Consider the following 19,787-nt stretch of genomic DNA (forward strand, 5'->3'; position numbering starts at 1 on the left):
TACCAATATTTAGCTAAAAAAATACGAGACGTTTGTAAATTAATTTTAGTACAATTGAAAATACTGTAAAATATCCTATTCCAATATAATGCAACAACTAATTTAATGTTTTATTAACAATTAAATTTAAACTGGAGAAAATCTCTCCTGACCTCAAACCAATTTAGGTGACATTGTTATCAATGTCATAATCACAACGGTCTACAGCAAAATGGCAAACTTTTCTGTGCAGCAGCAAATTGAAAATGACAAATAGATACACTCTAGCACAAAGTGTGGAAGAAATTCAGTTTTCAAGAAAACAAACCACCTAGTTGTCGCAAAAAAGAAAGAAAAAAGGGCCAACAAAAGAAAAATGAGAGAATCTTTTCATTACTCTCAGCATTTTACACACACTGAGTTTTGTCTTTGAACATTTGGGAAAGCCCAGACGGTGGTGACAGGTCTTTGTAAGCTAAAGAGAGGCACACCTATTGATGTTATTACAACGCGTCACCTCCAAAACCCTGCTTTAAGAATTGGCATACATAATGGAAAAATTAAACAAAGTCCGGTATAGAATTGTGAACATCCACCAGGTTCAACATTGGAGCCGTGCTAATAACTATAAACACCATGGAATGGGATGAAATTCCCATTAACAATTGTAAGGACATCCAAACTGATTCAAGTCAGAAAATCTGACTAATTTAACCAATTTAGGTAAATATAACTCATGACAAAAAAAAGGAAGTCTATTTTAATCATTAGGTTATGTGTATTCATACAAGATATTAGATGTGTTGTATCTGTTAGCTTTTTCTGCAAGAATAAATACAAATGTAGAGTTTATTATTTGTGGACCCAAAAATGTAATGTTACATTTTCAGGTTCCAGAATTTAACATTATGGGATTCGCCTTTAGTTCTGATCCTCTTCTGCAACAAACCTCCTGAAAACTACAACCGATCCCTTTAAAAATGAAAATATTGTTTATTGAATTCCAAATGTACATTTTCAGGTTCCATTGTTGTTTAGTGTGGGTTTTTTGTGTTCAACAGAGATTTTTTTTCCACCTTTCTTCATTTATGTAATTTTCCTGCAAACGGCTTTTAATGAGCGTGTGCATAAATGGTGGCATGCAAACAAAATACCTTTGCCTTATGCAAAAGTAGAGGAGAAAAATAGGGAGTACATGATAACTAGGACCCCGAATAATTAGGGATTATCTCTGCCGCATTAGAATAACAAGAATAAAAAGGGAACTCCCAAGGTGAAAATCAAAGAAACCAGTTTATTGTTAATGTGGCACAAATCACTTAGTCCAACAAAAAGTGTTTCAAGAGAGACTTTGGCTTGTTAAAAGGGTTAAGGGGGATTGCAGAGTGCATGGAAAATTCCAGTTCTGAGTGAAAATATATGATGAGACAACAGAGTTAAAGCAGCATCAGAATCATTCAAGTATTCTCAAGTATATTTCTATTCTATAAAAATGATTTGATCAATTTTTGTACAAAATATCAAATGTATAAAACTGTTTATTTGTAGTTGAACTTTAGCTCAGATGTTTTATTTGACAGGTGCAAAATGAAACTATAATTATTCAATTTCTACAATCGGTGGAGCAGGCACTATTGAGAGCATCAATAAAATGTGCGACTTGTTTTAAATTCACAGCAAACCGGTTTCTGTTTTTCGTAAACATGTCAGTAAACTATCCGCTTGTAGAGGCATCAGAGTATTTCTGAAAAGGTGCCAGAACCACGTCAGCGTTTTTCTGCTCGCTCTCGGCGCTGTAGAGGCCATGTTCCTGAATGTAGTGGATGACGCTGTCGGGCAGCAGGTATCTGACGCTTCGGCCTCGACGCAGCGCCCGGCGCACGTGAGTCGCTGAGATATCGTTCGCCACCCATTCATGGACGACGTGGATATTCTTGCGATACTTCCACAGCTCGTCCGACTGGTTGATGAACTTGTGTGGGTCGCCGCCGCTGCGGGTGATGCAAACCAAACCGTACCGTCCCACGATCTCAGCGACGTCCTCCTGCTTCCACAGATTGGGGATTCCGAAGGATTCGAGGACGTCTGCACCACACAGCAGCATCAGCTGAGGGTCATCTGAGCACAGGGACAAGGAGTTCAGCTCTGAAGGAGCTCAGATGGGGTCTCACAACACCTGTTCAAAGATCTATGAGAAGACAACTTCGAAATAAAACTAAGATTCTGTAGAATCAAAGACTGAATTTTCCACAGTTCCAGTCTGTTTCTGGACCATTTTTAAAATAGTTCAGTAAGAATGAAAAGCAAATCAATCATTAGATAGATGGATGATTGTTAAACAAATGGATGGATAGGCAAAACATGTAGATATTAAGATAGGAAATAAAGTTGGGAAAACAAAAGTCTTTGTATACATTTTGGTTTGCATACTTCTCCATAGCTGGAGAAAAACCTTATATAAAAGCTTCTTTAGCCAAGAATTTAACACTTCCTGTCTCAGACTCTATGAAATGGGATTATCACAGTTTCTAACACCAGATTTATTGCTGACTTTAGAAACTTGCCTGTTTCTTTGGAGGTGTTGCCTTGTAATAACATCAATAGTTGCCTCTATTGATGTTTAAAATATATAAATACAAATACAAAGTAAATAAAACAAAGGTAAATGAAAGATGTTTAGTTTTGGTTTAGTTTTACTGACAAAGGACAAAACCTTTTCTGTTTACAACCTTTAATGCTTTTTAAATGTTGCTCAAGTTTAATTAATGATAATGATAAACTCGTGACACCGTCTTTCACATGACCAGCTATTGTTTTGCTCTTGTGTGACGCAATGTTGCTCTAATTTCAAGTGCATCTGCAATTACCACCTCTTTGCCCAGAGGCTATTCTCACGCTGCTTCACTCTGACAACTCACTTTGCTGGTTGTGACTGGCTGTCGTCCAGACCATGCTACAGAGTCCCCACACCCTAAAAGAACCGCATTCTTTCACTTCAGCAGAATGCACTAAACTGTAAATAAGCAAGTACTCCAAAAACGCAACATCTATTTACTTACACAACCTTACAAAAATGCATAGCTTACCTCTTTTCCTGTGGTGAACTGAACTCGCTATATAATTCTCCTCTATACGTCTCTTCTTCGTATACTTGACGGTGTCCACGTTGTCCCTGTTATGTTCTCTAGCGAGCAGCTCTTCATAGTGATGCCTATACGAATAAAGGTAAAACAGCTGTATTGTCAAAATCAGCTGTTCAAATCCCTCAATCCATGTGTTTTAAGATAAAAATCTACATCTGTTATGATTCCATGAAAACCCCTTGCAGGTTACAGGCTGGTCTTTTTGATCTATGAGCCAAGAAACACTTTATGAGCAAAAATATTCCCCAGTCGCAATTTCACAAATTCTAAATATCTTGTTCAGCTTTGAGGCTAAAATTGAAGGAAATGCTTAATGATTGAATGAAAAAAGCCCTGAGGTTCTATCCTACTTTATATTTACCAAAGGAGAGAATCAGAATCTCTGAGAAGTAAAAATGACAAACTATACCCGGGTGATCATGTCTCTTTGCTCCAAATGGTTAACAACCATTCCAGCTTCAAAATGTGCTAATAAAAATATCCAAAAATACAGAAAAAAATAATTAGGGGAGAGTATTGTACAAATCTAGAAAATATATTCAAATCTTCTGTCCTAACTGGTAAGTTCATGTTTGAAAATAATGAGTTTGCTTTAGCTCAAGAAGTTTTATTGCAGCAGCTCTGCTCACATATCTGCACTTCCAGGGTCCTACCCTGAATGTCTCCATATCACACAGAGTTGATGTTGCCATCTAGTGGACGAAGCACGTAATAATCACATAAACCTTTCTTTAATGTTCAAATGAAATGAAGGTAACATGTGAAACTGTTTACATGCAACATAATTCTGAGCCTACTTAAAGATATCAATTACCCCACATACATTTTGTTACAACATTCCTATTTATTTTGCACTTATAAATTCAATATATCACATTTTCCTCATAATCTTTATTTTGAAATTACCTTTTTTTTTCAAGCAACAAAACTGATTTTCGAAACTGTGTGATAAATCCCATTTCATAGAGTCTTAAACAGGAAGTGTGAAATAATAAAAAGGTCTAAAGTCTGAATAACTCAAATACAATAAAAAGAATATTAAAACTTTGGAAGACTTTACCAAAGTCTCAAATCAAGTCATAGTCACCTGCGTCACAACATCTAATGTGAAGATGCTTAAAGACTATCTGTCATCACAGGTAGATGTGAAATGGCTAAAGCGGAGTCAGAGGATAAAAAAAAAAATCCAAGAGAAAAGTGTTTTGTGAACTTTAAACTTACCGGATAACTTCAGCTGTCTCCACCCAGTCTGACTGCTGGCTCTCCCAGGAGTCCACTGTGATCCACTCTGAGCTTTCTGTGGCCAGTCTCGCCATCTCCACCCGGTGGCTGGCCTCAATCAAACCCTTCTTCTTATAGGCATCGCCCACCGGGGAGATGATTCCTTTAATCACACTGTACTGACCTTAAACACAAAGTTTCAAATCAATCTTTGCCTTTTAAACATGTTTTCTACTTTCACTAGTGTAAAGCTGGTATAACATTATATATATATGTAAATACATATGTGAATGTTGTATACTGTAAATATTTTTCCCATTCTGAAGGAAAGTTAATGCACTTTAAAACTTTGCTGTAATACTTTTCCTTCTCTATTATGATAGTTTTGGAGATATGGTTTCGGTGTTTCAATCACAGTGGGAGTGTGATTTGAGATGATTAAGAAATGAAACAATAATGAGTTATGAAGAAATGTTCCAAAATTGCAGGTTAGCCTCAATTAGACGAGGTGTCCTTTCCTCCACTTTGCACCAAGTTTAAAAGTGCATTATTTATTACTGTGAAAAATGAAGAAACACAAACAATAATTTATGCAGTTTCCAACTCTTCAAAAACACTTTTTAAAGTTTAAAATGAACACCTCTGAACTGCTTAAGGATTTTAATGCTTAAAGGAGGCCTTCAGCTCTAGACAGCAATAAATGCATTTTTAGGATCCTTTAACCACAACCTTGTCTTCTGCTGTATAGTAAGTCATGTAAAAAGAAAGTAGACCTCCCTTTAAGTGCTACAATTGTGGGCATTTTGTATGCATTTAACATTACGAGGGTGTACCTTCTTTTTAAAAAATGCACGACTGCTTGGAAAGGATCTGTGTTTAAATAAGGAAAATCATAATGTTCCAGAGTTGTTATTTTTTATTATTTGTTCTACTTCTCATGTAGTTAAAGATGATGCTGCAGGATTGTTCTCTCGGGCAGAAGACGGTAGAAGCACAACACAATTGTTCTCCCTTTCTTCACGGCTCCAAGTTCATTTTAAGATCCATTTTTGATTATGCTTACAAAGTTTCACAGGGAAGTTGACAGAAAACTCTTAACACTAAAACAAAGGATGTCGTCTTAAAAGGCTTCAACCTGTGTCTTCCAGGTGATCTCTGGCCAGCTCAAACATCCTGAGGTGCATGTTAGTGATGGGGTTGAAGGAGCCGCAGGCCAGCAGAACCACTTTGGACCTACTGGGATTCTCCATCACTCATACTGCTGCAGGATTTGCCCTGCAACAAACACGGCAGCTGACATTACTAAAATGTGATTAAACGAAGTCCCTTTAAACCCAGGCACAAACAACAAAAAACAAAAACAAACCAAGAGAAAATACTGAAGGTTTGTTATGCTAAGAGGCTAAAATAGCAGAGCTAAAACGAGAGCTAACATGTTAGCTCTCGTTAAAGTTGAATTTCTCGTTGTGATTTAGATGGTTAGCTCTACAAGTCAGTAACATGGAGGGAACCTAAATTATTTTTCAGAAGACAAACAAAAAATAAAAGTCAGTGTTCAAAAAGAAATAGTAAGTTTTCGTACCTAAAATAAAATAAAGCAGTTTCTGTTTCGCTCTTCTATTAGCGGATGTCAGCTGTTTCCTGTACGTAGCGGACGTCGAGGTGCTACGTAAAGATAGAGAAATCTGATTGGACAGAATTTACGAGAGCCGCACCCACGTTCTGAAGTTACGTTCATGGTCACAAATACTCTAGACTTATGCTACTCTAGACAAACAGTAAAGAGTATTTTTACTAAAATACTAATTTTTCTATGCTTTTCTTGCGGTGGTTCTGTTCGTTAGTCTTTGTTTTTTCCCCGTTAACCTGAAGCAAACGTCCTTCGTTCCTACTACTTGTTTATAACTGGTTATTACAAAGAAAATTCACGGTGAGATGCTGTGCTTTAGCATGCTAGCTTGCTGTTAATATCAATGTTTATCTGAACCTTCGAATTTATCGTGTGAAAATAATCACGAATAGTGACCAAAGACAGTAACCACGGCGAATACAAGCTTCACCAAACATCCAGTTTCGTCTGTTTGGGGACTTACTGATCAATGTCAGCCATTCTGATCTGTTGCTTGTTAATTTGCTTCCTTAAATCTGTCACCCAGAGTTTGGAAACAGGATTTTAACAGAATGGCATCACGGGGTAAGTCCGAAACCAGCAAACTGAAGCAGAACATGGAGGAACAGCTTGACAGACTGATGCAGCAGCTTCAGGACCTGGAGGAATGCAGGTGCACTATAAATCAATCAGTAAACTCATCGGCCTTTACTTTTATCTTCCATAAATCCCTTATCATTTCTTTGTTTTTTGTTTTTTTGTCTAGAGAGGACCTGGACGAGGAGGAATATGAGGAGACAAAGAAAGAGACACTGGAACAGCTGGAAGAATTCAACGACTCACTGAAGAAGATAATGACAGGAGACATGACACTGGTGGATGAACTTGGTGGGATGCAGCTGGTAGGGACATTTATTCATAAGTACTTATTACTTTGTAGAAGTAATACTCCAACCCCGTGATGAAAAAATTGCATCTCATCTCATGGGCATTTGACACATAAAAACAAACAATATTTAAACACTCTCAAAGTAAGAATCTGTCTGAGAAGTCCTTACTGTCGTTTCACTCATATCTTGGAAAAACGCATTGTGTTGTAAAGATTAACATGAAGGCATTTCTCCTGAAGCTTCAAAAAGAAAATCCACAGGGAAACTTATTTTACTGTTATTAAAGATCTAATATATGTTTGTCTAGAATTTGGCCTTCGCATGTATGCTGTGAAATCAGTGATGCTGTTGCGCAAAAACTCAATTTACTCTTGGAAAAGGTTTGAACTTGGCGGTATGACAGTGCTTTCTAAAGTATTAAAAATAAATGTTAATTTTAATTAAATGAAAACAATAACCAAACCCATGCAATTCTGAACTGAAGAAATCCTGTGAATAAGAGATGAAACAGGAGGAAAAAGTCCAGTTGCCTTTATTCAAGCACTTATATGTCCTGGATGACTGATAATCAACACTGTTATATAATAGAAAATACATTTTATTGATTTTATTACTTGGTAATTCGAATGCAGTGCTGTTATGGGAGTCAGTGGCTAGTTTGTTAGACTGACAGATCAATCATGACGGAATAATCAAATGAATTAGTTAGAGTGAGATTAACGATTATAATATAAAATCATAGTATTAGAAGTCAATATTTCGACTTAGCGGTTTGCTAATTATGAGAAGCTGCAGTATCTGACAATAATGACTCAGATGTTGCATAATTCGCTTTTAGCTACCAAGTTGTTGGCACATAAAATTATAAGTTCCTGTGGTTAAATTCTGAGATTGTCTCATAAAAATGAAAATGTATTTCTACATTTGTCCCACTGTCTCATTGTTATAGTCTTTATCTCCATCAGGCAATCCAAGCTGCCATCAGCCAAGCATTCAAAACCCCCGAGGTGATCCGACTTTTTGCAAAGAAGCAGCCAGGACAGCTGAGGACCCGACTCGCCGAGGTTTGAGTTACACTTTCAAACCGATCAGTCACAATCTGAGAAATGGTCACAATGTTTTGTCAATCCCATTTAAGGTTAGACTGCGGCATCAGTCTTCCCTCCCAGAAGCAAAGTGGTTTTGTTCCTTTTTGTCAATTTGTTAAACCTCCTAAACATTTCTTTTGCTGCTCAGTTCTCTCCTGGTTTTACCAATAAATGCCCCTCTCACCGCTTTGTGTCCTCCAGTGCTGAAGCGCTGATAGACTCCATTGCTCCACCGAACATCAGACAACCAAACCCCAGATCATATCCGTGATTACATGGCCAACCCTGTATCGTTATATTGATGTTGGTGTCAAAAAGGCTGTAAAAGACGTAAATTCGTTTTTGAATGTAGTCTGTCAAAACCTGCTTGCTCTGTCTTATCGTCATGAACCCATTTCTCTGTCAGTCTTCATGGAGCTTTGTTAGAATCATTTGTGCCGTTAAATCTTTTGACTGATTTAACATTTGGCCAACTGCATTGTTTTTTCTTTTCCATGGCTCTGCCTGAAAATTGTCCGACCTTTGTGTGACATTCTGGGCAGATGGACCGAGACGTGATGGTGGGGAAAATGTCTCGGGACATGCACACGCAGCAGAAAATGGAAATCCTCACAGCCCTGAGGAAGCTGGGAGAGAAGGTGACGAACCCCGCGCCGCGCAGTCTGATTCGGTGGCTTCTGCTAATGTTTCCATGCAAAATTCCCGCTGCAGTTTATTTTAGTCGTGCGGCAGCCATGATGTTGACAGACTTATTTTTATTTTTTTTAAAGGGTTATGACATTGTAGAGGTTTTTTTTCTCCCAACAGCTCACTCCAGAGGATGACACATTCCTGGCTGAAAACGCAACAGCGACTCTGAGTCAGTTTGAAAAAGTCACTGCAAACCTGGGTGAGCAGAAACACTTTATGCAAATCTTTATTAACTCATTGTTCGGTTTGTACAATTACCAACACTCATCTTGTAATTTCTTTCCTTTTTTTTTCAGGGTCGGAAGACAAAATTATGGCTTTAGCCAGTTCCGGGGTGAAAACCCAGGCATAGATAGTTTACGAAATTACAGTTATAACTCATTGTTGTTATTAAAAAAAAAATAAAATTGTGCCAATTAATCAAGTTTTGCATAAATAGCTGTGCACTTTTTAGTGTTTCTATAGATGCGAACATTTTTAATAGTATTGTTTTATACTTGTTTAACTTTTGTAAATTTCAGTTATTTGTCCAAGTCTGTAAATTGTAATATAGTCGGTATGAATACATGCAAATGAATGTAGAAGACGATGGTGCTGTGATTTGTAGTGTCGGTTTGCTGTGTGCTGTTTTACAACCTGAAAGTTCATAGACTCTTAAGGTTTGAATTAAACTGAAGTTGTTTGGATGAAGCTCAAATCATCCTGAGCCTTTATAAAGCCGCTTCAAGGCTTGAACTTCATCGTTCAAGCTAGAATGAAAATCAATCAATGTTTCAATGATTATTTTATTTATTGTTATTATTTTTAACCGCGCCTAAACACAAGAATTGGGATCACCAGTTTACTTTATTGTGACAAGAAAAGCGTTTAGAGGAATCAAGGTGAGGCAAATGTTGAGCACGGTGTTGGTAGCATCATGCTGAGATCTAGCTATTTTTGCCCAAAGTGGAACAATGATTAAGGAGGATGACTACTTTTAAATGTACTTGAAATCAGCAGAAAGATGGATGAAACTTGGAAATATCTTGTTCAAACAAGAGAATGTTCCTAAAAAAACAAATCCAAACTGGATGTGTTTGGATCGCTTTTCAAAGCTTTTTGAATCAGGCAAGTTAAATAAACGACCAATTTCACTAGATGAATAGAATATAGAGTTTCACCAAAAGTATTTCAACACATGAAAAAAAGCACAGGGATGAGATATTAGTTGCTAATGGGAACTTATCTAAAAACAGTTGGGGTTGTACACATATATTTCAGCCATTACCTGATTGCACAAATCTGACCCTGTTTGTATTACTGAAAAGCAACAATAACAATCTTATACACCTATTTGTTTTTTTTGTTTTAAATCAGAGCTTATTTTGTATGATTGTCCCGTGCTGGAAAAATTTGCGTAAATTAAACTCCAAAAGGCCCAAGCTAAAAGATTGGTTTGTAAACTTCTGACCTGGACTGCACATAATGCCTGCTGTTTGCTGTAAGAAGCATAAAGTGACTTCTGATTGTACAAAGCCGCCCCTAAACAGGCCCAGTAAAAATGTTCTTTATATTGATCACATGTGAATTATTGTGCATTAAAGTATACCGGTGCTTCCTTGAATAATATTCATTGTATTTAGAATAACATTATTTTTTAAAAGCGTTTATTAAAATACATTTTAGAAAAAGTTGTTGATCGCCTTAATTATAACCAATCTAGTGTTTTTCTGTGGACATTTTAGTGACTAAACTGAGCAAAACTCACATTTCAGTGCTGGTAGAGCAGAATCAGTAAGTCACAGAAGGACAAAAACTAAATATTTGTTGGTAAGATATTTGAAAATTAGTTTCACACTAATTTTACACTAACATTTTATCTCTAAATTTGTCTTATTTATTAGTGTGTGTGTTGATTCTGTGATGGTTTGGCTTCCTGGCTTTTAAGCATGCTCCATAAATCTTCAGTAGTGTTCATGTTGGCAGCGTTTAAATTTTATTAACCTGTGATCTTAACTGTGATCTTTAAAAAAAAAAGTGCCCACTTTTCCCTCAACACCAGAGGGCACTACTGCTCCAGACGTTCTGCATGCAGGGGGTGTTATTCCTCCCCAGAAATGCATTTTAAACAGTGGCACAGTTATTGTAACAACTCAAAGAAAAGACAAAACAAGGACAGGAAGTGTTTACATCCCATCAGTTCATCCTTTATTTCGTTTAAGAGCGAGCGTCGACTTGGCTACAACCCGCCTTCCGGCTGCTAGGAAAGTGAGAGCGGCTCCAACGAGCAACAAAGGAAGCATCCAACATTTTTATGCAGACATCACAACCGTTTGTCCATTTGAACAACATTTTAAAGGAAACAGCAAAAAAATAAAAATAAAAAACGACAATCTGGTCTGGAGGGTGATGGATGTGTGAAACAAGACAATCTCGAGAATCAGTAGTGCGTCACAGACTCCTTTCTCCGTCTCAACCCCACACGGGACATTCACAAACGTGTGGCTCATGCAAAGCCGATTCCTAGTAGGGGCGCTACGGCCTGGCTGCGTTTTATGGCAAGAAGTGACTCGTATTAAGGGGGTTGGAGTAACGGCAGAGACTTGTGTTGAAAGCATTACTGACTTTTGAACTGGACTTTGAACTGTGACACGATGAAGATGCGAGTTTTGGAGATGGCAGGCCTTACTGCGACTGCGTAAAACTCATGCTGCCCTCAGAATCACTTCTCAACAGCTCTGACGATGGGACAAGGTTCAAAAAAAGAAAAAAAAAAAATCACCTTCCACTGTACACAGACAGCAAAATTTATTAGTACGCCCACATTATGCTGCCAAAGCGATTTCTTCATGTACTGTACATCATTTAAAGGTGGATTCAGTACAATATCTATAGAAGATACAATATGGATCTACTTTCTCTACACATCAACAAGGACACATGACATCTAATGTAGAATGTTTGTAGTTTCAATAAAACTAGCAGTGGACTACAGTCACTACAAGCTGAAAAAAAACCCATCTCAGCTTTGTAAGAAATCTAGCATCAAACAATAATAAAAAAATGTCACAAATAAAAGAGAGTGGATAAATGTTTTTTGTTTTTTGTTAGACCTGCTAATTTTGCAACGGTTGGCGAAAAGGCACTCCCCACCTCAGCTGGCTCAGACCTGGCCCCGTGCTTTACGTGTCATCATGGAAGGGAGACTGGTCGTTAAGCAATTAACTGGAGATTAGAAACAAAAAATCAACTCTTTAAAAGAAAGCTCTGTCCCCATAAAGAAAATCAGATTTGGCCTCTGAAAACAGACTCATGCATAAAAAAGAAAAAGAAAAAGAACCAAAATCCAGCCACTAATGCTTTTTGTAAACGCTGCTTCTGTGCCATGCAATGCCAAAAATCTGCTAGTAATTAATGCAGCTTTTAGTACCTTCACATTAGAGTAAAGAGCAAAGGATCGTCATCTTCTGATTTTGTAAGACAAATATATTTATATATATGTACATACACAACAGTGACGGACAACAGTGTCTGAGAGGAGACAGGCTCGTCACATTTTCCCAATCGATAGTATATTTTATACTAAATTCCAGCAGGAAAATTAAGTTTACCAAATGTGAACAAATATGTAGGAACAACTCTACCAGTGTGATTCCATGAACAATAAAGTCTAGTGGTCTATTGTGAAGAAAAAAAGAAGTTATTTTTAAAGTGTTTTCCTGCTGAAAATCCGTGATGCGGGTCGGAGCTGGAGAATAGGTTAAAAATGCACAGAATAAACACATGATCGTTTTAGGATTAAACAGCCGTACTGTGGAGAAAAAATACATTTTTCTCTCTGAAAAACAACCCGACAAATCTCTGCTGGTCCAAACTGCAGGAAGTTCAGGACCTCCGTTTCAAAATCTCGCAGCCTTGCTTTCCTGCCGTTCGCAAAAAGAAACAAATGTTGTGAAATAAGCGCAGCCGATCTGAAAAATAAAATAAAAAGATTCCTTCTGTACAACGACGAGTTCTACCGGGAACGCCAGGAGTCGAGCATTGCCACCTGTGCAAGCGGAGCAAAGCGTGACGCATTGATGGGCCAAAAACACCACGATTCAATAAATAAGTCATTTATTAAATATGTATATGTCTTAATCATTTAAGTAACATGAGACAAAGGAAGTGATTTAGCTGTAATTATTTCAATATTACAATGTTATATGAAGCATAATTAAATGTGGAGATGGTTGATTAATATCTGAATTCACAATGTTAAAAATATGAAGTATTTCAATATTTATTGAAATATTTCAAAGTCCTATGGTGGCAATTGGTTTTAAGGCAATAGAACAAATAAACAAACACAAGCGGCTAATGCATCAGTTATGATACAAAATAGCTTTGGGTTGGTTGTTTAAAAGCATCTGATAAGAAGTTAGATTTTAAAAAATATAACAACTTCTGACTGATTCATTGTGTTAGGCTGAAACTGTGGTGCGGGCCGACCAATCAGATGTTAGAGTATCTTTTACAACAGTAAGTTATTTCATGATGACAGAAAATCTGAAACAATTCAATAAAATTATAAAATTCTTGTCTGATTTTAATGTGTTATGAAATTTAAAATCAATAATTTACACATTTAATTATGCAATCATTAATTTATTGACATTTCTTCTTTGTATGTCAATCCAAATTTTGCTTATTAAGTCAGTATTGCATAAAAAGATTTGAGAAATGATTTATTTTTCAGATTGTGGCGCTTTTGGTCCTCGGTAGTAACAGAGCGAAAAGCTGTCAAATCATCCTGCTCACGAGAAAAGCACGGGAACCGATTTCACTTCTCGCAGAAAAAAAAAGGGAGAGAAAAAAAGAAACGATCGAAAGAAAACGTCAAAACTCGGACAGCACTTTGTCATGGAAACCTCCGCGTTAACAGTCCTGGGTTTCTCATCACGAGGCAGACTTTTGGGAAAAGCACGATGGAACAGCTTCAGCAGAAATTCAGCAACATGCTACAGCCTGCGGTGACACAAATATTCTACATTACATACGGCATGTTTTTCTTTTCTTTTTTTTTTTTAAGGTATCGAGCCCTGCTGAGCGGGCTTTCACTAAACACATTGACTAATTACATTGTATTTATATTTACAAAAAAAATCTTTAAAAAGCAATTCATTTCTCTACATGTAAGACTTCCCAAGTTTTCCTCATGCACTAAAACAAGAAAAAAAAACAACAAAAAAAGAGAGAGAGAGAGAGAGATTGCAGGCTACTTCGATAAAACTGCTCCACTGTGGACTACAATCAAGAAAACCGAAGTCATGGCAAGAGACCCTAAAAGCGGTAAGCCAAAGGATATAGGTCGGGAAATCTGAACGAATCTCCGCGCGAAAGCCTGACAGAGAACAGAAAGTGCAGGGCTGGCTTCCTCACACACTCCAGAAGAAATGTAGGCCAAGTTTTCCAGGGAATTAAAAAGTATAATAAATAAAAACCATAAAGTAAAAATCAGCAAACCGGTGATGACTACACTACACTGAGTACCACCACAAAGATAACAACAGGAAAGCCTTGACCCTAAACGCTGAAGACTCTTCTATACTTTATTTATTCTTTTGTCGTCGTTTTTCTTTTTTTATTTTGTTTTATATATATATTTATATATATCATGGCTCCTAGACAAGAAACTGCATGGAGAGGTGCGTAAAGCGGTGACGGGTATGTGTGTGTGTGTCAGAGCATGTGTGGGGGGGCTTGGTGTGTCTCAGTAGGTGAGGGTGGAGTCGTCCCACTCCAGCTGCTGCTGTCTGCTGGTCCCCTGCTGGTCTTCTGGCTCACCGCCCTCCTCGTCCTCGCTGCTTTCTGACTCAGCGCTCGTGATGTCGTCTTCCTCCTCCCCGTCCTCGCTGTCCTCCTCCTCTTCCTCCTCCTCCTCGCTGCTGTGTTGGTCCTCGTACGTCTGCATCACAGGGTGCGGGAAAAAAAGGGGAGGGGGAAGTTTGGTTACTAATGCAACAACAACAACAACAAAACGATTCCAATTTTGGCCGGTACCAATTTTTTATTTTTTATCTGAATTGTTGCTAAACATAGCAAGAGTTGGAAACAGTGGGGTGACTGTTGATAACTGTGGACGTAAATAACCTGGTGCGTCTGTCAGTCAAACCTCTCTCACAGCGGAACAATAGAGGATTAGTTTTACGTTTTTATTGAGGTAGACGGGATTGGTGGATCAGGTCGGCTTCACATGTGAGGACCTCCCAAAGTTGAGGAAATCAGGGCCGGTTCTTTGGAGCACCTTTACTTAATCAGGGTATTTTACACCCAGTTTAGTTGTAATGTTTAATTGAAAGTGCCGCTCATATAGGGGCGCTTGTAACATTGCAAAATTGATCGACACTTCTTTGGTGCTGCTTTTTGTGATTTAGCAGCAGTGTAAAAACGCGCATGTCATTTTAAATATATTTGCTTGAAAATCAGACAAAAACTGTCAATATTCAGTCAATATTTTTTTTCTACCTCCATGGGGTTAACTGTGATGGTCAGGGCCGAGTCGTCCCAGTCCATCTCGTTCTCCTTGCCGCTCTCCTGGTCTCTCATGGTTCGCTGGTGTGCAGCTCGGATGCGGAACACGCCCAGGATAATCATGAACACCAGGAAGCTCACACACACCACAATGACAATGGTGGCAGCGCTGGGAACCACTGCAGAGAAAACAACCCGAATCAAAAAGCAGCGGCGGGAAATTGATAGAAGGATTCCGGTTTTATGCAGGAAGGCGTAAGAGCGTTTCAAGGACAGCAGCAACCACGGTGTGTCAGAGCTGCACATGAAGGCGTCTAGGAGCTCAAGGTGTGTGTGTGTTTTCTTTAAATAGCTTTTCCTGTCTCCTGACAAACTGCTCCACTTTTCCCAACGTGATCCAGATAGGATCTCTGTTCTGGACCGGGAGTATTTGTCAGATACCAGAGACTGGAATACGAGGTTGAGCTCCAAACATGGCTCGTGCAGATGTCACAGACTTGAGCTCAAGTGTAATCTGTAAACCAACGCCATAAAATGAAACTAAAAAGAAAAAAAAAACAAAAACTTGTGTTTCACAGACGCCCTACTTTGGCTAAATACGCAGTAATCCATCTGCAGCAGCGCCCGCCTTTTAACAGACCGGATCATTTCTAGAGCTTTAATTACACAGATTTGATTTCAACACTTAGCATCAATACCATCTGCTGATTAAAACTGGTAAGATACATGGAGCTAAAACAGTTTCATCAGGTTTTGTACAACACAGAAACATTGTCAGCATGATTAAAACAAACCAAAAAAAACATCCAAATGTTCCACAGATTTCAGTACCTGAAGCCTGGTGAGCGTTGACCAGGTTGTGACCAGACAGATCGACAGAGGCATGATGGACAGGGTTGATGAAGTTGGGCTGCACCATGGCGTTGTTGGCGTGCTCTACAGGATTGGACGTGTGGATCACATTAACCTAAAGAGAAGGGAGGCGTCGCCTGTGAACTTCTTCTTTCAAAGAGGGCATTTTGAGGTGGCAGTAATTCATAAAAACGATGGTGATGTGTTCCTACCTCAACCTTGAAGTCGTTGCTGATGTAGCGACCGTTGAGTTCAGAGCAGACCAGCTTGAATTTCCTGTCAAAGAGCGCTTCGGTGTGCCAGTTCTTGTAGCGGATGAGGTGCAGGACCTGCTCATAGTTGGCCATAGTGTTCACACCTGGAAGACGCACAGAAAAGCTCAAGTAAATAAAGGCATCATTTCGGTGGAAGCCATCTCTCTGTAACTTTCTATGGTGTTGTGTACCGGTGATGACGAGGCCCAGGTTAGATGAGCTCATCTCCAGGGCGCGTTGCTGCAGCTGAGAGACGTCCACCTCCAGGCTCTCATGCTCGCTGTCCAGCTCATCTCCCACCACAGACACTTCACACGAGTCCAAGTTGTGCATGATCTCCTCTGACACAACTGTCTCTTGAACTGAAAGAAACCCAGCAAAAAAAACAAGACAAACAAACAAAAAAAACACATTAATAAGAGCTGATGCTGCTTTAGTTGGGTTTCTAGGTTTCTTTAGAAGAATAGCAACTATTCTACACGTAAGAAATGCTGGTCAGTTGTAACAACTTGTTTTAGTTGCTTAAACTGACCATATTGGGAAGACAGAGAGAGAATGTTCATCAGTACAAACTGAGGGTCTGCGTTGTGTGGCATTAGATGAAATACGATAATTGCGTAATTGCTGGGGCATTAAGTAGCATGAGTGTGGGTTTTGTGTCAGTAGTGAATATCTGCAGCATCAACTGATCATCTGAGCTGTGATGTTAAATCTAAACAAATGTTTATAATGAAAAATACGTGCGAGATTGTTTTATGATGATGTCAAACTGAATTTTCTACAGTACTTGAAGCATATGTCACAGTAAAACAAGGTAAAAGCTAGTTATAAATGTTTCTACGTTATTTAAGAGTTGCAGAAAAGGTTAGATCCTGCCGCCTGATATTAATTTGTCTAGATTCAGAGCTTGAATATGCAGTCTAGCTTTTCTTGCAGCAAATTACATTTCTCCGGCGACTACAATTAAATGATTTTTAACATCGGCTGTGACCTTATTTGCTGTCCGGTCATGGGAGTTGGGTCAGATTAAAGCAAGTAAGAGCAACTGATCTTGCTAAGCCCCTTTTGTCCCATATGCCGCACTTTGTACCTCAGTGTATCTGTGTCGGCTCTGGAGCATGTCTATTGTCCTTCCTCATCTTAACCCTGGTGGAAGCCCGACAGATGGCACGGCTGGTCGCTTACCACGCCCAGAAATAAACAACTTAGCTCTGATTCCATCTCATTGTGTCTGTACAGTTCCTCCATCCTCCAGGCAAAGTTATTGCCAGCTACAGTATCTCTACACTGTTATAAATAGTTTCTGCAGTTCCTTTCAGGTTTTTTATTCAAGAAGAAAACATATCAGCAGCGACTGAAAATGAAAGCTCGGATCAAGACATTCACTCCATATAATAACTATGCAGACAGCTGAAGTTACACAAACACTCTGATTAAAAACATGTCTGACTGTTTCCTTTTTACTTCGACTAAACATTTTACTGATCTTCTAAACTGTAAGGTCTTGTCTAAAGGTCCAGGCGTCCCTTACCTGTAGGGTCATCGTCAGTGCCTTCTGCTGCTTCAGACTCTGCGTCGGCCTCCATTTCCCGGGTGATGGTGCTGACGATGCGAAGCTCGGGGAACAGAGTCACACCTTCCTGGCTCTCGAATTCAGCGGCGCTGCGGGCGAAGTGGTCGATGCCGCTCAGGCTGATCTTCGGCTCCTCGGGCTGCAGCACCATCACGTAGCCTTCAGCGTCCGGCACCCCCACACAGGCGTCCTCGTTCAAACACCTGCCGAAGAGTTGACAAATACCCTAAAATCACGGCTGTAAATGAACGAATCCCTGTTCTCTAATTTAGTGTACATGCGGTCCACTCACAGGCTTCTGATATAAATTACGTTTTGCTTCTGTCACTTACTTAACAGTGGTGGAGATGCGAAGGTGCCTAATGCCTGGGGTTGGGAACTGGCGGGAGTTTAAGTAGGAGATGTGCTGCATGACTTTGTCAAAGGCGTCGATGTCGTCACCTTCCACTGTCAAAGAGGACTGGTTGGGGTTGAAATCAACCTAAGTGAAGGAAATGAAGTAGGAGTTTACCTAACTGAGCCCAAAAGTTCATTTATTTACCTAAAACAGATTTTCAAGTGTAAAAATCCCTGGAAGTTAAACCATTATGCCTACGGATTCACCTGTAGGCATTGTTGCACAGGTGACTCATGAGACAATTAAAAATGTATTTAGCCCTTGTCCATCTGCTTTTCAGCATCATTAAACCCTTCTACTCACTTTCTTCTTTTATAATTCACACAAAAACGCATCTTAACAGCCTTCAGTGTGGAAGTTGTTACTGATAGAAGAAGACCTGCTTCTTGGCTGTGTCAATTACAGTTGTGGTGCTTAAAATAGTGTCAAAGGAACCACAAAGATGTGTGAAGTTCTTTAAAGGGAAACAATTTTATTCATGCTGCAAAAGGAGGAAGAGAGCAAGACTTTTGGCAGACAACAGGAAGGCTAAACAGAGTACAGGAGAGGTTTTATCATTTTGACCATTCAGTCTCTGCCTGATGTGAGACAAACTGGATTATAAGGCTCGATATTCTCTAGAGAATATACGCACAGCGACTGTGGTTATGATGTTAGCCAGGCCAAACAAGTGGAGGCCATTGTTCACATTTTAAAACGTTAACGTCACAGTTATTTTTGTTTCTGTTCGGAAAATTCTTGTTTAAGTCCTATTTGCCTCTGCTCTGCTCACAGCAGTTCTGGTATCTTTCTGTTTTAAATTCTAACAAATTACACATATTTTGTAATGTATTACAATAAGAACAAATCAGTACGGTGGACAAAAAAAATTACTACAAAATAAACAGCTACGATCCGTGTGATATCAACTGACCACCTGCTCCCTCACCTTCACCGCTGAAGCTACTTCCTCAGGCAGCTGCACATCCAGGCCTTCTTTGCAGGTGTACAAACAGTCGATCACCTTCTTGTTCTCCAGCTTGCCGGAGCGGATGATCAGGCCTGCAAGGTTTCCTCGGAAAAACTGAGCCATTCGGGCATTCCCGCCTGGTTCAGAAAGTACGGAAAATGGAACAACACGAAAATAAGTGAGTTACTTAAGAGGGGATTTCAATGTTTCAGGGCTGACTATGGAAGCGTGCCGTCTCAATGAGCAAAGCTGGCATGAGTGAAGTTCATGCAAGTTAGTATATGTCCCCTTAAAGGCCCGAGGCCTGGAGGATGAGATGGATGAGCTTATGTATGCCTTCTGCACATGCAACATTCAAATCAATGAAGTGGAGCTATGAACGTACTGTGGATAAAGATATTACAACAACAAGGAGACATAAAGGGGAGGAAAATAAAAAAAAAGAATTTGCTTTTCTCAGCAAATTGAGACAAACGACAGAATTTCAAGATGGGAAAATGTTGATATTGACAAATATCATCAGTAATACTGAGCTTTAATTACCGCAGCGTTAGCCCCAAACCGTACAGCTCAAGGTCAGACGAACCTTCAGCCATGTATGTATTTTTAGGCAACTGCAGGTTTGTTATCTGATATGAAGGAGTTTCGAC

General features: G+C 39.1%; 3 protein-coding genes across 8 annotated transcripts in view; 1 reads left to right on the plus strand and 2 right to left on the minus strand.

Moving 5' to 3' along the window:
- Nucleotides 1–1,253: 1,253 nt before the first annotated feature.
- Nucleotides 1,254–6,016, minus strand: nmnat1 (nicotinamide nucleotide adenylyltransferase 1). Of its 3 annotated transcripts, none has more exons than XM_055049540.1 (5): nt 5,926–6,013; nt 5,479–5,618; nt 4,344–4,527; nt 3,066–3,190; nt 1,254–2,097 (listed from the first exon to the last, which is right to left on the minus strand). In XM_055049540.1, exons 2-5 carry the CDS (start codon nt 5,591–5,593, stop codon nt 1,694–1,696), a joined length of 828 nt encoding a protein of 275 aa, XP_054905515.1. In that variant the 5' UTR covers nt 5,594–5,618; nt 5,926–6,013; the 3' UTR covers nt 1,254–1,693. The 3 variants fall into 3 exon arrangements, with proteins under 3 accessions (XP_054905515.1, XP_054905517.1, XP_054905516.1); XM_055049541.1 differs by lacking the exon at nt 1,254–2,097 and adding an exon at nt 2,105–2,950 and having other exon boundaries at nt 5,926–6,016; XM_055049542.1 differs by lacking the exon at nt 3,066–3,190 and having other exon boundaries at nt 1,986–2,097; nt 5,926–6,015.
- Nucleotides 6,017–6,076: 60 nt separating this feature from the next.
- lzic (leucine zipper and CTNNBIP1 domain containing) lies at nt 6,077–9,310 on the plus strand. Its single transcript, XM_055049543.1, has 7 exons — nt 6,077–6,273; nt 6,500–6,625; nt 6,719–6,854; nt 7,808–7,906; nt 8,473–8,568; nt 8,738–8,819; nt 8,917–9,310. Exons 2-7 carry the CDS (start codon nt 6,525–6,527, stop codon nt 8,970–8,972), a joined length of 570 nt encoding a protein of 189 aa, XP_054905518.1. The 5' UTR covers nt 6,077–6,273; nt 6,500–6,524; the 3' UTR covers nt 8,973–9,310.
- A 1,472-nt stretch (nt 9,311–10,782) lies between these two features.
- Nucleotides 10,783–19,787, minus strand: part of clstn1 (calsyntenin 1) — a 33,845-nt gene continuing 24,840 nt past the window's right edge. For all 4 annotated transcript variants that reach the window (XM_055049539.1, XM_055049537.1, XM_055049538.1 and 1 more), the window contains 8 exons: nt 19,117–19,274; nt 18,124–18,272; nt 17,750–17,994; nt 16,410–16,580; nt 16,177–16,322; nt 15,944–16,079; nt 15,107–15,291; nt 10,783–14,546 (listed from right to left, as the gene is read on the minus strand). In XM_055049539.1, the coding sequence (XP_054905514.1) occupies nt 14,352–14,546; nt 15,107–15,291; nt 15,944–16,079; nt 16,177–16,322; nt 16,410–16,580; nt 17,750–17,994; nt 18,124–18,272; nt 19,117–19,274 (1,385 nt within the window). In that variant the 3' untranslated portion in view covers nt 10,783–14,351. The remainder of the gene's footprint in view (nt 14,547–15,106; nt 15,292–15,943; nt 16,080–16,176; nt 16,323–16,409; nt 16,581–17,749; nt 17,995–18,123; nt 18,273–19,116; nt 19,275–19,787) is intronic.

Source organism: Poeciliopsis prolifica, unplaced genomic scaffold, assembly GCF_027474105.1.
Source record: "Poeciliopsis prolifica strain line A6 unplaced genomic scaffold, Auburn_PproV2 SCAFFOLD029, whole genome shotgun sequence".
NCBI lineage: Eukaryota > Metazoa > Chordata > Actinopteri > Cyprinodontiformes > Poeciliidae > Poeciliopsis > Poeciliopsis prolifica.

What these genes read in the sequence shown, in the direction of transcription:
- nmnat1 (XM_055049540.1), bottom strand. Translation starts at nt 5,593, where the DNA reads ATGGAGAATCCCAGTAGGTCCAAAGTGGTTCTGCTGGCCTGCGGCTCC. An exon ending in AGATCACCTGGAAGACACAG is followed by an intron (nt 4,528 to 5,478) that starts GTTGAAGCCTTT and finishes TTTGTGTTTAAG; the next exon opens with GTCAGTACAGTGTGATTAAA. An exon ending in AGTTCACCACAGGAAAAGAG is followed by an intron (nt 2,098 to 3,065) that starts GTAAGCTATGCA and finishes CCCTGTGCTCAG; the next exon opens with ATGACCCTCAGCTGATGCTG.
- lzic (XM_055049543.1), top strand. Translation starts at nt 6,525, where the DNA reads ATGGCATCACGGGGTAAGTCCGAAACCAGCAAACTGAAGCAGAACATG. An exon ending in CAGGACCTGGAGGAATGCAG is followed by an intron (nt 6,626 to 6,718) that starts GTGCACTATAAA and finishes TTTTTTGTCTAG; the next exon opens with AGAGGACCTGGACGAGGAGG. An exon ending in AAAAGTCACTGCAAACCTGG is followed by an intron (nt 8,820 to 8,916) that starts GTGAGCAGAAAC and finishes TTTTTTTTTCAG; the next exon opens with GGTCGGAAGACAAAATTATG.